At 41.1% G+C, this 17,070-nt stretch overlaps 1 protein-coding gene and 1 long non-coding RNA gene across 3 annotated transcripts in view; one reads left to right on the top strand and one right to left on the bottom strand.

The window, feature by feature from the left end:
- Positions 1-3,784: 3,784 nt before the first annotated feature.
- On the bottom strand, positions 3,785-15,416 carry LOC120718333. The gene is made up of 3 exons (XR_005692449.1): positions 15,404-15,416; positions 13,057-13,063; positions 3,785-4,021 (listed from the first exon to the last, which is right to left on the bottom strand). It is a non-coding gene; the product is annotated as an uncharacterized LOC120718333 (long non-coding RNA).
- hydin (HYDIN axonemal central pair apparatus protein) overlaps positions 12,563-17,070 on the top strand; it is a 56,528-nt gene continuing 52,020 nt past the window's right edge. The window contains exons 1-5 of one of the 2 annotated variants that reach the window (XM_040006827.1): positions 12,563-12,720; positions 13,591-13,695; positions 15,564-15,689; positions 16,385-16,504; positions 16,801-16,935. In XM_040006827.1, coding sequence (XP_039862761.1) covers positions 13,618-13,695; positions 15,564-15,689; positions 16,385-16,504; positions 16,801-16,935 — 459 coding nt within the window. In that variant the 5' untranslated portion in view covers positions 12,563-12,720; positions 13,591-13,617. The remainder of the gene's footprint in view (positions 12,721-13,590; positions 13,696-15,563; positions 15,690-16,384; positions 16,505-16,800; positions 16,936-17,070) is intronic. The other variant, XM_040006825.1, reaches the window with a different exon arrangement.

The raw sequence follows: 17,070 nt of genomic DNA, 5'->3' as shown, positions 1-17,070 counted from the left end.
AGGTGTTATATATAAAATTTAAAAAATTACCTGTTTCTCAAGTATCTTTGTAACTGTGTTATTGTACTTACATTATAATCAATCAGCTCCCTATTGTCCACTTAAAATATGTTTACAGAACTATTTTTGCATTTGTTGCAATTTAAGCTGTGTTCTTGGCCAGATTACTCTTAAAAGAGACATTTTTAAAGTCAACAATTTTTTTTTAAACTGCATAAATAAAGGATACACAAAAGTCACTGCCAAAAACTGATTGCGGCTTCTACCTTGTTACAGGAATGTTGTTTGTTGCTCAAGACGACGTGATATCGTTCATGAAGGATACATGTGACATATGTTTCACATATTATAGACCAACAAGTTATTTATAGCAGTTTAAATACAAGCAATCAGTTTTTGGCAAATACCGGAAATCAATTTTTGGCAGAAAATCTCTTTTTGGCACAACACCGGTCTTTAAGTGATGACGTGACAAATCCGGCTTTTGTGTTTTTAACATATTTTAATGCTTTGTATCTTGTTATAGTTAATCTCCAAAAGCCCCTACAAATAGTCAGTGATCACTGTCGGCCTCTCTCGGTTTTCATTACCGCTATTCATTTTAAAGCTCAGTTTTCAAACCCTTACGATGTAGCCCAGCCCATGCAGCAGTACCGTATTTACCGCACTATAAGGCGCACTTAACATCCTTTAATTTTCTCAAAAATCGGCAGTGCGTATTATAATCTGGCGCGCCTTATCTATGAATCCTGGCTGCGTTTACTGACCTTGAGCTGATTTTATGTGGTACACGGCGCTCAAAAATCTGTCAAAAAATGTTTTAGTAGGACTTTGCTAAGCTACGAAGCTGCACCGCTTGATGGATCATCATGGCCTTGCCATATTGGTCCATTTGATTGACCTTTATTATAATTATGAATTTATTTTATTTTCAGTTGCTACAAACGGGACAGACATGACTGGGGGATAGGACAGGGAGAAAAAATGAAAGAAAGAGAGGGAGAGAAAGAAAACCAAAGGGGAGAAGAGACGGTGAGAAGGGGGGGAAGAAAGAGAAAAAAAACAAAAACAAACAAAAAACAAAACAAAACACCTGGGTCACCTGTATGGAGAAAAAAAACAGAAGAGAAAGCAAACAACAAAGAGCAACATAATAAAAAAAAAAAAAAGCACCATCACAATAAACTAGCTAGCAGTAGATATCAGTAGATACTAAATAATAAACGATATTGTGCAGCACGCAAGATAGACAGCGCACAATGTGCTTTGAGGCAGCAGCCAAGAAAGCTGTAGTCCGCGTCTGTGAATACCCGTGTGTACACCTGTGTGCATACCTGTGTGGATCAGCATGCTTGCATTCCAAAGGTTTCTCCATGTAACGATCTGCTAGGGAGTGTGGGGAGCCACAGCCCCGTCCTCCAGGGCATGAAGCAGGTATGGAGGAGATCAAAACTCCAGACATCCAGAGGCCCCCAGAACACAAGAGACCAAGGAAGACCAACAGAGGGGCAGCTGCGCCACTGTCCCAGTAAGAGCTGAGGAGAGTCCCAGATGAGGGCTCACTCAGCAGCCGCGGAGCAGAAGCCAGGGGGAGTTGCAGTGACGCGCCCGTGAGCTCCGCCGGCAGCCAGCTGTGCCTGAGTGACCGAGCCCCAGGCCGAGAGGCCGGGGGCACCCCACCTCCGAAGTGGCCCGAGCGAGCCCCAGGCTCCAGGCCCCGATAAGCGGCCGCCAAGGAGTGAGCCGGTGTGTACCCGGACGCCCACCCCCAGACACAAAGAACCACCAACGCACCGACACCTGAGGGAGTCCGCCACTGGCAGGGGAAGTGGTGGTGGGTGGAGATAGGCCTCCAAACCTTGGAGGGCCTGAGATGTCCCCAGAGAGGTGGCGTCTGATATCCAACCTGACATATAGACACAGACATACAGGCACACACAGATACAAACATCCATTCCCACCCTCATGCTCTCATATGCACTTACTCCACACTCAACCAACGTGGAGACAGACATAAAGAGACGCTGTACACACGATCACACTCCCCAAGCGTACTCTACGAACCGGGTCTAGGTACCCTTGCCCCTGGAGGGGGGAACTGCACCCAGACCCAGGTGGTGTTACCCTTTTCCCTGCGGTGGGGGGAGGCAGACCGCCCCAACTCCGCAGCAGCAGCAGGGAGTCCCCACACTCCAGACCGCAGTCGGACGGCCAACTCCTCCTAGCCCCCCCCGCTCCAGCAGGCCGCAGAGAATGGGGGTGAGAGAAGACTCCAAACCTCCCTCCACCCGCTCATTGTAGTGTTGATGCATGTGTGTTCTAAGGTGCAATTAAAACCCAGGAGGGCATGGAGCTACCTGCCAGAGAGCAGCAGGTAAGCGCATAGTCCCTCCTGCTAGCCCTCAATGTCTACGTGTATTTAAAATTGAGAGGTGGGCAACGACGCCAGGGGTGAGGTGTACACCCTGATGGTAATTTGGACTCCGTGTATCGTGCCCACCCCCAAGATCCTATATGTATGTGTAATGAGAGTGTGAGTAATGTCTAAGTTGTGGGATAAAATTGAGGCAGAGGCAGCCAGAAGGGGACAGGGGGGGGGGGGGGTAGCCTCCTCTGCACCCTGGTGACATACCCCTACTCCAAGGCCCTGCATGTGTGGGTGATTGTGGTGGAGCGGGAAGAGGGAGGCAGCTGGAGATGGGGAGGGAAGGAAGGGAGGGGCAGGTGACCCCTCCCTGGGGCCAGCTCCCCTGCTGACCCCAGTAGGCACTCCCATACTCCGCGACCCGCCAGGGAAAGGGGGCCCAGGCCCATCCAGACCGGGGCCCAGCGCAGCAGCGCCCCCCGGCCCCACAGAGCCCGGGACAGTCCACCCAACCCCACCACAGAGAAAACTGCACCCACCCCACCATCCACTCATCTTCCAGACTACATGAGACAATAGACGCCCAGGCTGAGATCTTCCTCCACCTCTCCTGTATCTCCCCCTCCTGCAGAGAGTTCCTGAGGAGAGGAAAGCTCCTGCAAGGTGTGACAATCTCCCCCACCAGTTGAAGAGCCCCCCAGGTGGCTCGACACACCGGCGGCACCATGCGCCAGGGATGGGCCCCCATGCACCCACCCGCCCACAACCCCGGCAACACACAAACCAGGACCCAAGGCCCCGAGGCCCGACCAGGGCCCCAGCCCAGAGACGGAGCGCCCCCAGAACCTCACGCCCATCCCGGACCCACCCAGGGGCAGACAGGCTACCAGGTCAGTAACCCACGTCCGTCAGCACAGACCCTCCCCTAGCCCCGCTGCACGCAGCCACGAGGAAACAGTCACCCGAGAGCCAAAAGAGCCCCCAACCGGACATGACCGCTACCCCGGGTTGAGCCCCCCAAGGAAGATGCCTCCGGGGAACCCCCGACGCCCTAAGCCTGTCCCTACCCCCACACCAATCACAACAGTGAAGGCGGGACCAAACTATGACCCCCCACCCCCACTAGGTGATGGAGCTGATCAAAGGAGCCCAGAGCAATTGATCTGATGTGGTGGCAGAGGCTGTATCAAGACTAATGTAATCTAATAGATAATTTCTATATTGGTTAGAATTAAGATTGTTTTTATTTTTCCAGTTCATGAGGACAGTTTTCTTGGCTATGCATAGGGCAGTGAAAACCATATGGGCTATATTCTTTTCTGAAGTGACATTATCTAAGCTGCCCAACAAACACACTAAGGGGGAAGTTGGAATGTTACATTTCAGACACTTTGATAAGTCTTCACATATCTCGCGCCAAAACTGCACCGCTTGATGAATTGTCTGAGTGTTATGGCTACCATAGTCAGGAGCCTCGCGGCTCATAGTAATCTGGGTCCAAAACTCTGTCCACGTCAATAAAATGATCAGTGTTGCTGCTTTACCAGGTGTATCAATTAAGTTAAACATCCAGGCATCCATGAAAACAGAATTTATTAAATTAAACGGAGTTAGAAGTTAGCAGGAAGTTAGTAGATAGTTAGCTCGCTGGTTTTGCTAGTTACCTTAACCTTAGTGATCGCTAGCGACACCGCTATGTTAGCATACCAAAGCATAAAACTGAACCTGGAGAATGAACGCTAACCTTTTTCCACTTTTTTTGACAAATGCAATCGCCTGGAAAATTGCTGTAAACGGACCAAACTTCAGTAGGAGAGAACAACTGAGATAGTCCAGCCACAATATGAGGTTAGTCATTAATGTAAGATAAGATAACCTTTATTAGTCTCACACGTGGGAAATTTGTTACAGCAGAAAGTGGACAGCGCAAAGTTACATAGCAAAAATTAGAAAAACACTGGAATAACATATACTGTTGTTCCAGTGTTTATAGAGCAGCTACCAGAGAATTCAACATTAATGAATTAATGGTATGGAAATGGAGGAAGCAAGCGGAATGAGTTGAGTAAAGTTTGACTTTTCTGACTGATTTGTTTCGTTAAATGCGCTTTATAATGTGGTGCGCCTTATGTATGAACACAGACCCGTTTGTCGACAGTGCGCCTTATGGTCCCATAAATACGGTATATAAATGACTAACCTCGCATTGTGGATGGATTATCTCAGTTGTTCTCCTGACTGAAGTTTGGTCTGTTTACAGCACCCTGTCAAGCGATTGCATTTGTCCCTGACCATCGAGAATCCTCACGTTAACTTTTATCGAGTGAGAAAAAGTTAGCATTCACCCTCCAGACTTAAAAACTTCTTTGTCCCACACGCCATCAGACTGTTTAACTCCTCTCTGGAGGGGAGAGGGAGGGGAAACAGGGGGACAAAGGAGGGGGGAACAACTAAGCTGTAGTGCCTCTTCACCTCACTGTGCAATACCTTTTGTGCAATACCTTTTGTGCAATACCTTTTGTTAATAGTCAATGGTGCAATAGACCTCAATACTTGAAATGTGCAATTCACTTGTATTTTTATTCCTATTTATTCTATTTATCCCCTTCGTATATTTTATTTATATTTGTCTCTGTATTTATTTATATTTTTATATATATATATATATATATATATATATATATATATATATATATATATATATATATATATATGTATGTGTGTGTGTGTGTGTGTGTGTGTGTGTGTGTGTGTGTGTGTGTGTGTGTATATAATATTCTGTAACTTCTGTCGGTGCTGTGCTTTTTGGAAACCGAATTTCCCAGAGGAACCCACCCGAGGGATTAATAAAGTTTTATCTTATCTTATCTCTTATCCAGCTTCACTGTTTATATTATGCTGCTAACAAAGCTGTGTCGCTAGCGATCACGTATATATTGTTATATATCAGCTAGCCAAACTTTAGTAACCCTACAAAACGTCCCTGCTGTTTAGTATTCTGTCTTCATTTAGGTCGGAAGTGATAGCAGAGCTGCAGGTTTTAATTTGTTTCAGAATTCCCTCAGTCAGGACATGCTATATTGTATTTAGATGGACGCTGGCGAGCTAACTCCCTGCTAACTTCTAACTCCATTAAATGTCATAAATTCCATTTTCATGGATGCCTGGATGTTAAACTTAATTGTTACACCTGGTAGAGCAGCAACGCTGATGATTTTATTACAGAATTTAGACAGTTTTTCAACTCTCAGTGATGCCACAGTGATCGTTTGACTTGTGGACCTGCAGCAGAGTTTGGGCCCAGACTAATGACGTCAGACTTAAAGACCAGATAAAGGGTTATTCTATGCTATGTATTCCATTAGAAATCAGAATTAGTTCAGAATAGGAGTATTACACAACATATTAGGTTTCTTATGATTTTATTTGCAGTTCTGCTCCTGCTAAATTGCTTTAATGAAATATTAAACATTCAAAAATCTAAATTGTGGACATTCCCCTTTTAACCATTGGTTTGTCACGGTCTGCTGGTGGAGAGAGTGAGGTGGACCCAGGAGCAGACACAGGCAAGGAGGCGGAACTGAACTTTAAACAAAAGGCAAGCCTTTATTGTGGCTGATACAAAGGCAAGACAAAACAACAAGGATAGTGGCTAAACTAAACTGGAACTTAAACTGGTGAAACTAAGAACTGTGAAAACTTTGTGCTAAGACATGAAAGAACTATGAAACATATACAAGAACAAGCGACATGAACATGACCTGCACAGAGTCTTGAAACCTGGCATGACCTGAGGGATGAAACACACATGATGTGACACTGATGAAGAAACATGGGGCTTAAATACATTGAGGGATAACGAGGGGAATGAGACACAGGAGCAGAACACAGCTGGGAGTAATCTGACATGACAAGACCAAGAGGAAGTAAAACTCAATACACTGACATAGGGGACTTGACTAGGGGAGACAGCAACCATGGAACACAGAAACAGAAACCAAAAGAGGATAAACAATGACAAAATCAAGGTTCAATAATGATACAAAACTCAAAACACTGGGTCATCAACCCAGGACCATGACATGGTTAAACAGTAAAGGTAAAAATGTGTATTATCATAATATCACTCAAAGGGTTCTTACAGGTTACTCTGGCCTTTTTTTTTTTACAGATGCTTGGGGATGGCAAGGCCACCCTGGCAAGCATGCCTTCATCTAGAGCTGGGCGAGTCTCCTACCAGGCTCCATCCAAGTTCTGTTTGACTAATGGGTACTACTCATAGGATCAGAGACTTTAAAAGGAGAGCTGGTTCCAGACCTTCCTGTACTAGGGGTGCCTGGTCAAAATCCACACTTCAGAAAGAAACTCCATTAATAGTACAACTACTAAAATAACAATAAAAAGATTTTAAGTTATTAATGCCCCGAATAGAATAGAATAAAATAGAATAGCCCTTTATTGTGAATGTACATGTACAAGGAAATAAAGCTTTACAGAGTATTTTTGGTAGTTACTTCCTCTTTTCTTTGTCAGTGCTCCAAAATTTCCCTCAGCACAGCTATTCTTCAAGGGGGTTCCTACCACAACTACCACAAAGATATGTCATGGTGATCCTTTATTTTATTTTGACATGCTTTTGGTCTTGTATCACAGGTGCAAGTCGTGCATTCTATAATTACACACAAGCGTATGTAGTATGACTTCACTATAGTCTGTACACTTTTTGGAATCATATTTTATTATGTATCGTTTCTCTTTTCTTTGTTTCAGAAATCATATTCTGTAAAATTAAAAATAAATCCTTCACATTTCATTATTGTGCCTTACAGTTTTTTTTCTCTACATTTTTTGCAGTATTCTTACCAGTCAGTAATGTTTTGATAAACATATAAAGCCATTTGGTGTCTTAAAGTGGTGGTGAAAGGGTTTTAATTCTTTGGTCACAGACTGAGTTTATGTTTTGACATGTGAAAAAGGCTTTGCTTTGTTTTTGCATCTATTGCACAGGTGATTCTAAGTTATGTCATCTTTTATTTATTTTATCAACTTTTCTTCTGACGATGCTGTCTGTGTTGAGCGCTCAGTGGATCTGCGTTCGACTACTCCGCCTAGGCTGCACTGTCGACTGCAGATCCACTGAGCGCAGTGCAAGCTAGCAAGACAGAAGCTAAGCTCGTTGCAACATGGCAAATGCCTCAACGCTACCCAAAATTGAACCTCCCCCACCGTCATTCAGATCTGGCGTTTGGAACTATCTTGGCTTTCATGTGAAGCATGACCCTGATGGTAAGCGCGTCTTGGACAAAAGTAAAACAGTATGTCGGCTGTGCCACGCAATGCTTAATTGTTGGGAACTAGTGCGTTAGCGCAGTTAGCTTGTTAACGTGTTGACGCCGTCCAGCCCCATCCGCAGTAACTCGTTAACAGAGATTTGCCGCGTTATGGCGTTAATGTCATTTTAACGAGATTAACTCTGACAGCACTAGTGGGAACACAACGAATATGACTGCACATTTACGCCGACATCATTCTCGTGCAAAGACAAGTGGAAGCAGACAAAAACAACAAGCACGCATGCTACAAACTTTACCCGAGTCATTTAGACAGCCGCTAGCACATGATTCTCCTTATGAGGACCTAATATGTTTAATATGCTGCTGAGAATATAGCCCAGAAGAAGCGTATAGTATAGCTCTTATTTTGGAAAGAGCCATTTCTCTGTAACAAACTCTCTTTTCCAAAGATGAGTGATTTCTCGATCAGATAGATTTTTTATTATTATTTTGTTGTTTCAGCAACATTAAATTTAAAAACTGTACTTTTGAGTTAAAATATATATTTATAATTTTAATAAATGACAAATTAAAATGCATAAACATTTTTTTGTATCGAAAAAATTTCGAACCGTGACACCAAAGTATCGAACCGAACTGTGAATTTTGTGTATCGTTGCACCCCTAATGAGTAGGAATGGCAATTCATAGTTTCCATTTGATGTCACAGCTCCTGGGACATGCAAAAAACAGTACTGCAGTCCTTTCTCCTCCAGTGTAATTTACATTTATTTACAGCTGCCAAAAGGGCATATAGTATAGCACCAACATGTGAACATCTCTGCTAACCCTGACTTCAGGCCAACTTGATGCTAATTTACACTATAGAAATTATTTACCTGACACTGGAAAAAAAAAAAAAACCCTCAGTCAACGTTACCATTGCGACATGGTAACGTCGCAATGTAGTGCTTGCCTTTGCTTTAATGGTGAACAGTTTCTCGTTCTCCATCTCTGACATGACAGCATTATTTACAAATCCAGATAGAAAATACATGTAGCTGTCCATACTTTGAAATCTTCCATTCTGGCAGTAGTTCTCTACAAGATACACATAGATGTCACCAAACTGGAGCTCTGGGAGAGACACTGCCACTTTCAGGGGTTTAAATGAAGCATATGCCCAAGTTCAATAAGAAAGAGCTGTAAATGTCATCTTCCGGCTTTCCTGGGTGTTTCTATTCTCCACATCACAACCTTGTTTCAACATTTGCAATCTCATTAATGTCATAATTTTTCTAGCCCAATCACCTTCTTGCCTGCCTTTTTTGAATTAATCAGCCGCCAATTTGCATAGTTTAAATTTGCGCTCTCCATCATTCTCTCTTTCAGAATCTCATTCATGCAGCCCACCTCTTCCGAATCTTCACCTCACAGACACCTTAGTCAGAACTTCCAAACCTCAGTCTTTGTCTTCACCACCACCAGCGTCTAGACCAGGGGTCGGCAACCCTAGGCACACGTGCCACAGTTGGCACGTGAAGGGTTAACTCATGGCACGACAATAGCTGGACTGGCCATCAGCCCACCGGGCAAATGATTTTTCATTTTTATGGGCCAATAATTTTTTATTTTTTGTAACGGTATAAACAATGAAAGGTGGTCGATTGGCCAGATGCTGGCAGATGTATAAAAATACATCTGCCGGCCGCCGGTCCGAGTGTCAGGTAACCTGAACTTCAGCTATTTACCCTATCTTCTGCACTTAACACTGTTGGGTTTTAACACGTGTTCACCTTAAGGGTTGTTATTGATTTGAATGTTTGAAAGCCTTACAGTGGCAAGGTTAATAAATTTAAATAAATTTAAATTTAGACATTATTAGAGTTCTACCAATTGAAGGAGGCAGTTTAGCTCAGAAAATGTTGTTTTGCATGCCTTACATATAGGCCAATGTGTGGTTTTGATGTGTGGTGACTTGTATTGGTAGAATGCTATTTATGATATGCTCTGTCTCTGCCTTGTAAACCATGCTGTCATTTCAGTCGTTGATTAACCTCATTCCTGTTTTGGTATATGCTTCTTTTAATTTGTTATCTTGTTTTATTTTTATTACTCATCAGTCATATTTGGGTTCACAGGGTTTAAGTAAATTATTTACATTGTTTTAAAACATATTCTGTGAAACATAACCATTTAAATTTTTATTGTTGTTTTTATTGTTTTTAACTTGTATTGAGTCTTTTACCTGTATTGCTATGTATCGCTTTTATTTGATTTATCTCTTTAGTTGTACAGCACTTTGTATGAAAGCGCTTTATAAATAGAGTTATTATTATTATTATTATCCATCCATCCATCCATTCACTCCCGCTTATCTAGCAATATCTAGCAATCTAGCCTATGTTCGCTAATGTTAACATAATGAAATTTGGGCATCCTTGGGGCCTCCTACAAAGGGCATAATCTCATCTTAATATTTACATTATTAAGTAATCCATCCACCCATCCATTTGTTTCTGCTTATCCTTTTCAGGATGCTGGAGGATGCAGGTGCTGGAGCCTATCCCAGCTGTCTTAGAGTGAGAGGCGGGGTACACCCTGGACAGGTGGCCAGTCTTGTCGCAGGGCTAACACGGAGGGACACAGCCATAGACAACCAATTGCTCTCACATTCACTCCCACATTCACACCTATGAGCAATTTAGATCAATCAATTATCAGGGCCGTGCAGAGATGTTTAAAGGGGCGGGTGCTCAAAGCTAAAAAGGGGCACATTGAACCAGGCTGAATAACAACAACACACATTCATCAAGAATCGAATATGGGCAACAAGGCAAAGCAAACGTAGCCTATGTTTTACCTGATGGGTACAATGTTGCTGTTAAGGTGTTGCTGCTGCTCCTGCTGCTGATAGTGCTGGAGGGCAGGGCTGTGCTGATCTGAGACTGTAGACATTAAAAAGTCCATAGGAGAGATGGTAGCTGATTAAACAAGTGTCATGAGATAATAACAAAATGCAAAAATTGGTGACAGCGCTTGGAACCATAAGGCAACAAAAAACTGAGAAATAAACTAGACTGTGAATCACTCTTTGCTTCTCTTCTTCCTTCCATCCCATCATTTCATATATCACTCTCCACTTGCTGTCCATCTGAGAACAAGGCACAACTTGCTATTGCAATAAACTATTATTTAATTATCCACACTTAACAACTCTTACACTTAATCTATAATAAAATGATGACAGAAAAATGTTATAGAAGCAAAACATTTCAGTTGTGCTTATTATTTTTGTTTATACTGGAATACCTCTCCAACAACTGGTACATGTGTTAATGTTACCTTTGCTCTTTGTAATCCAGCTGCTGAGGGATCCACTACCTTTAGTAGCCTCACACAGCTCCTACTGTTTCCTCCTCATGTCCTTACCAGCCATGTCTGGACAATGTTATATCATGAGTAATAATTAAAAAATCCATATACATAAAACACACACATGCACACACAGTGACATTTTAGACCTTTTTCAGAATACTGTATATACTGTGGGCACAAGTCTCCATCATGGTGCTGATCCAGAATCCTTCCCTTATTATTTATTACTAGAGCTACAATAATAAAGCAATGAGGGGAAAAAAGTAATAAATATGAAATAATGTATTTATGATGATTCCATTTGTTTCACTATCCACTCTGTGCAGGGAGAAAGTTTATTACATTTTTAAACTGTAGAGATACAATAATTTTGCTGCTGTAAAAATCAGCATTTTGTCTTATTTAAAATATAAATCTAATATAATCTGTTTCTTAATGTATGTTCTTTAAAATACAGCGTGTGTTTTTTAAAATATTATAATAATGCATAATTATGTGGACATGCATATTAGATCGTTTTTTAGTGAAATATAATCCCTCCAGAAAGGCAGGAAAAGCCCGGAAACTTACTTTAAAACTAAATATGTTCTAAATACTTTAAAACTAAATATGTTCCCTAAAACGGTGACAGAGCTACAGACCCATGACAGCCTTACACAGGTAGCCAGCAGCTATGACCAACACTACTTGTGCAGTTAATAAAAGGACAGGTAATGTTTGTCACGCTGTTGCACACACAGCACGCTCGTTTGTTTCAGTTCGTCAGTTGCAACAAGACAGCTTACCAACGTGCACGTAATAAGCTAATACTCCTGTGTGCTACACACTACAGTGTACGCTGTACACCTACTTACTGGTTTTGTCGCATCAGTCTGTGTCTCTGAGTTAACTTGTGTTTCTCCTACAGCTCCGGACCGCAAAAAATGCGCGTGCTCTTTGTGAGCTCGTTCCCGGCTCGTAACCAGCGCGTTCTGCCGTCAAGGGCGATCATTGGTTAAATGTGATCATGTGACTGATGCAAGCCAGATCCTTTTATTTAGCAAAACTGTGATTAATCGTTAAATATTATTGTTGAGGGGCACAGACAGGACTCCGCACGCACACACACATAAAAAAAAATAATTAAAAATTAAAAAACAATTGCCTCAACAAAAGGGCACTTTGGGCACCCATCAGGAAAGGGGCGGGTGCTCAAGCCCCTTCCGCCCCCCCCTGCAAGTGCCTGTCCCCTATCCTATAGTATCCTATCCCCACTAACTGCATGTCTTTGGACGTGGTGTTTGATCATTTTTGTCAGTTTTTTCTTAGTTATATGCTTTTCTCCCTTCCTGGGAAAGAGAAAAGTGAAAACATATATATGCACTGTGACTGATTCAAAAACTTTACAACTATGGAGACTTTGAGTAACATATAAATAAAGCTCATAATAATGCTGAATAACAACAATTAAATATAATCACTTTTTAATCAATTAGTCATTTTACTTGCTTTTACAAACTTACGTGATAGTTGTTGTATTCAAAAACAACCATGTATGAGAAAGCCTGCTTTTTGTCTGTCACAGCTCGAGCCAATCAGCAGACCCTATACTGAGACGTTGGTGAGTGTGTTGCCACGACAACGAACCAAGACAACATTGACTTGCGCGCTGGTAACTGGGTGACAGAGGGCTTGATGTAAAGTAAAAAGTTCTTCGGCACGACGGTGAGTTCTTATTAAGATGCTTGTTTGTGCAGTCTGTTAAACGATCCATTATTAACATTAAAGTGAACGCATAGAGTTCTTACTATATACTATACTGTCCTATACTGTATGTACAACTACGGGATCCACGGTTTAAGTATTGTGAAGTGCTTAAGAGAGTGAGAATATAATGAAGTGCAAAACTCAGCGAACAGTACAACTGTTAACATAAAAACAATGCAAACATGAATAAAACAGCTAGGCTTTAGAGACTGTTTATGCTCCTCTTCTTCGTCAGTGCTCCAAAATGTTCTTATTCACACGGAGCACTGCACTCCGTCTAGGGGTTTCTTAAACTTACTAGCTAACACAACGACTTCTGAATAAATGTTATGTCGTGGTCTCGCTCTCTCTCTCTCTCTCTCTCTCTCTCTCTATGTATATATACCCCATTTTTTCTTCTTTTTGGTTAATCAAATGTTTCTACGGTCACATCAATGACAAATTTCCTTTTACTGATTCAAAAAACCCATATTTCATTAAACAGTCATGAGGCCATGCTGAGAAAGCACTTGATTTCTGAAATTGAATCTAAATCTTCAAATTACTGTACCCTAAGTATGTATGACATAAACTGAAGTGGACATGGTATACCATGTCCACTGTTTGCCAGGTCTCTCTTGGAAATGAGATTTTTAATCTCAATGAGATTTTTTTACCTGGATAAATAAAGGATTAATAATAATAATAATACAGAATATAGATTTCAGTTGTTAAAGACACACCCTAATGCTACTTCTGAACCTGATATGATAACTGAAACATAAAAAATGGATGTCTAGTTTATGACTCCATGTGTTCTCTTGTGTTCTTCTGTTTCCTTTCTTGCAGGTGATTTTGCCATACAACATATTCAGAATGAGCGTCACTCAGGTGAAGAAAAAGGCGTCCCTGCTATGCAACAATAAGCGTGTGAAGGAGGGGAAAACAAGGAGGGTGAGGTTCTAACTTGCATTTTTTTCCTTTTGTCTCTGTAATTTTGAAGCTGCTTGCAAGTTATGTTGTGAAATATAGCCATATGACAGCTTTCAGGTGACAAGGAAATGAAGATGTTACAGCAGATGTCAGAAGTGGGATTTTCTGACAAATAAACAGCATTCTATTTTCTTGTCACCTACTTCTTGCACACTGTCCCATTCTTTTTTAAATAATGCTTAAAATGACACGTTGTCCTAATAATCACTTTGGCTTCTCATAGGGAACAAAATTAATTACATGACTACAGTGTTTTGTTGCATTGACCTCAGCCTAACCATTTTAGCTCTCTTCCACTTCACTTACAATTTTCTCAGGTCAGAATGTGGAATATTGAAGTCCATACTTGCTTACTTATTTGGTAAGATTGTTAAAAAGAAAAAATTAGGCTCATCATCAGTGTGAGCTGCGCTGTTACACACCTGACAGAAACTAGGTACAATGTTCAGGGATGCAGTGGAGGGATTAACATTTTCTACTCTGCATTAGTTGTCATTTCATCTCATGCTCTAAAATATTTAATATTTTCAAAATAAGTGCATCCAGATAGTCTTTAGATTTTATAAAGACTTCAATCTGTGATATTTTGAAACTAAAAGACTTAGTTTGTTACGAGAAGCCACCAGTTTGCTTTGTTTCCGTTTAGATATTGGAATCCATCAAGATTTTAAATAGTCAGATTTCCAAAGTAAAAGCTCCCTCATTAGATATGGAAAATAACATGTTCAGAAATATAAGATAGGTAATGACAGTGTTAGGATGCCTGGGTCGTTGACCCAGGGGTTTTGAGTTTATTATATTATTTATACTTTCTAGTCTTTGGTTTCTTTGAGTTCTGTCTTATAGTTTATGTCTCTGTCTTCTCTAGCTGCTCTGTCTCCCCTGTCAGCTGTATCCCCTTGTCTAGTTCGCGTCTCTGTGTGTCCTTAGTGGCTATATCCCCGTGTCCAGTCAGTGTCTGTGTCTGCCCTGGTCCCACATCTCTGTTCCCTCTGTTGCAGTGCGTGAGAGTCTGTGTCTTTGTTCAGTTTGTGTTATGTGTTTCCTGTTTTACTTTGAAAGTCCATGTCTGATGTTAATGTGTCTGGTTTTGCTTCCCCTTGTCTCGTTAGGCCTGATTTGCCCCAGCTGTGTTTCCCTCCTGTTACTCATTCCCTGATTGCTCCCTCTGTGTATTTAAGCCCTGTGTTTCTCTGTGTCCGTGTCGCGATCTACTGTTTTCTTAGCTGTGTGTTCTGTCATTCCTCCGGTGTAAGTTTATTTTGATTTTTCCAGTTATGTTATATTTGAGTTTAACATTAAAGTTGTTTTGAGTTCACATCTGTTTCCGGAGTCTGCACCTTGGGTCCTATTCCTGCCTGCACACAGCCACACCTAACAGACAGATAATCAAATCAAATTGTAAAAACTATTCTATCTGCTGCAGATGCTCGTTTTTACAATCTTGTGGCATTTATCTCTCTAACTGCATAATAAAATGAATAATAATTATTATAATTATTAATGATAAAAGCATAAATATTGCATAAGAAGTTTTGCAGTTATGTTATTCATTTAGATTTAGAATTAAGCTAAAATCATTTTCCTTCAGAGAGACTAAGTGCAATTAGTTGTTTTTTTTTTGCTTTAGGTGCACCAATGACAGAGGATTATGTACAAAATACAATACCCAAAAAATGATGCACAAAATGAACATTATTTGAGTTTATGTATATGCAAGCATTAGAGCTGTAAACTGAGCTGTTTCAAGAGCAATAGCCTACAGCTCAACGCCTCATTACTGCTGATTAGGAGACCGTAAATAGGCCTGTGTTGCTGTGTGTTTGCAGGTGACTCCATCAGTTTTCTCCCAGGAGATGTTGCAGTCCACAGAGGAGCGCCTGAGTAACACAGCTGAGGTGCACCCACCTCGCATCCTGGAGTTGCTTGACCTGAGCGCCGCTCCACATCACAAAGTAAATGCCAGCTATAATTCTGTGATATCACACTAGTTTAAAAACTTTCTTCCTATTACACACAGTGATGCGGTATAACATTAACTGGGAACCAACAATAACAGTGGCAACAGTCTACCGTAAAAAGTGCAAATTGAAAGGGAGTTCTTATTTTTAAATATTTTCTTTGATATCACTTACTCCTGCCTAGCCTATTGCCTAGCAATATGTAGAGACTCTTGTGCTGCAGAAACAGCTCAGACCCTTCAGGTGAAGAACTGTAGAAAGGCCGAGGTTGAAATAATCAGGAATTTGACTCAATCACAGCACATTTGCCTGATCACCAGTCTGGTGATTTTTCACGCTCATCATTTGTAGAGTTGTTGCCACATTATATTTTCTCCCCATAATTGATTGTATATTTTAAAATTGCATCTGCACAAAAGCTAGGACTGCATAAAAAAGAGATGATTAATATTATTGGCATCATACTGTGTGTCCATCTTTTCACTGTTAATTAGGAAAATCATGTTTTCTTTTTACTGCTGATCATTACATCAATATGAATAAAAAGCTTGTTTAAATATTTACAAATATTATCATGTGTTTGTGCTCACAAACCAGCAAAGCAAATGCACTGTTCAATACGTATTTAGTGCAAAGTATGAGGTGAATTTGAAATCTAAAGCATTGTCTCTGTATGTGTGTTTGGCTAGGGTTCTTTTCCAGATATAGATCAGCCGCTTTTTCAGCCCTACCCTTCTGAGTTGGTCTTCCAGAATTTCTCTCCTGGACAGACCTACAAGTTACCATTGCTGCTTCTCAACAATGACAAGGTATATTAATCAATAAGAGTAATGAAGATCAAATAATTTTGAAATCAGCATGACTGTCAAGCCTATATTTGAATCAGAAACATTTGTGAAACAACACCGCTGCAGCATGACTATTTGAAAAAGAGAAAATATGGGGAGTGTGAAGAAAAGGTCATTGCTGACTGGAGGAAATCTGAATAAGATACCATGATAAGATACCATTTTCAAGCAATGATTAAAATAATCACTACCTTTGTCCTTCTTGCTGTGCTGGGTTTATGCACTTATCTACAGTTTATGTTTATTTTTTTGTTCAGGTTTCACGGCAAGTGAAGCTGGAGCAGCAGAACTCCGTGTATTTCAGTGTTTTGCCTTCAAGTGATGCACGCAGCAACGTTGCACCAGGAATGTCTGCCACTTTCACAGTCTTCTTCACCCCACACGAAAACAAGGTACAAGAGACGTTTGCATTTGATTGGACTTTGCAGCACAAAAACAAAGAAGCCTAGACTGAGAGAACAAAACACAAAGTCACAATAACCACATATAGGATGAGGATAACCTCATATGATCTTGTATAGCCTTTA

The sequence above is a fragment of the Simochromis diagramma genome, unplaced genomic scaffold (assembly GCF_900408965.1).
Source record: "Simochromis diagramma unplaced genomic scaffold, fSimDia1.1 OVJJ01000514.1, whole genome shotgun sequence".
Taxonomy (NCBI): Eukaryota; Metazoa; Chordata; class Actinopteri; order Cichliformes; family Cichlidae; genus Simochromis; species Simochromis diagramma.
Note: the sequence above shows the minus strand (reverse complement) of the source record. Positions and strands in the feature narration are given on the sequence as shown.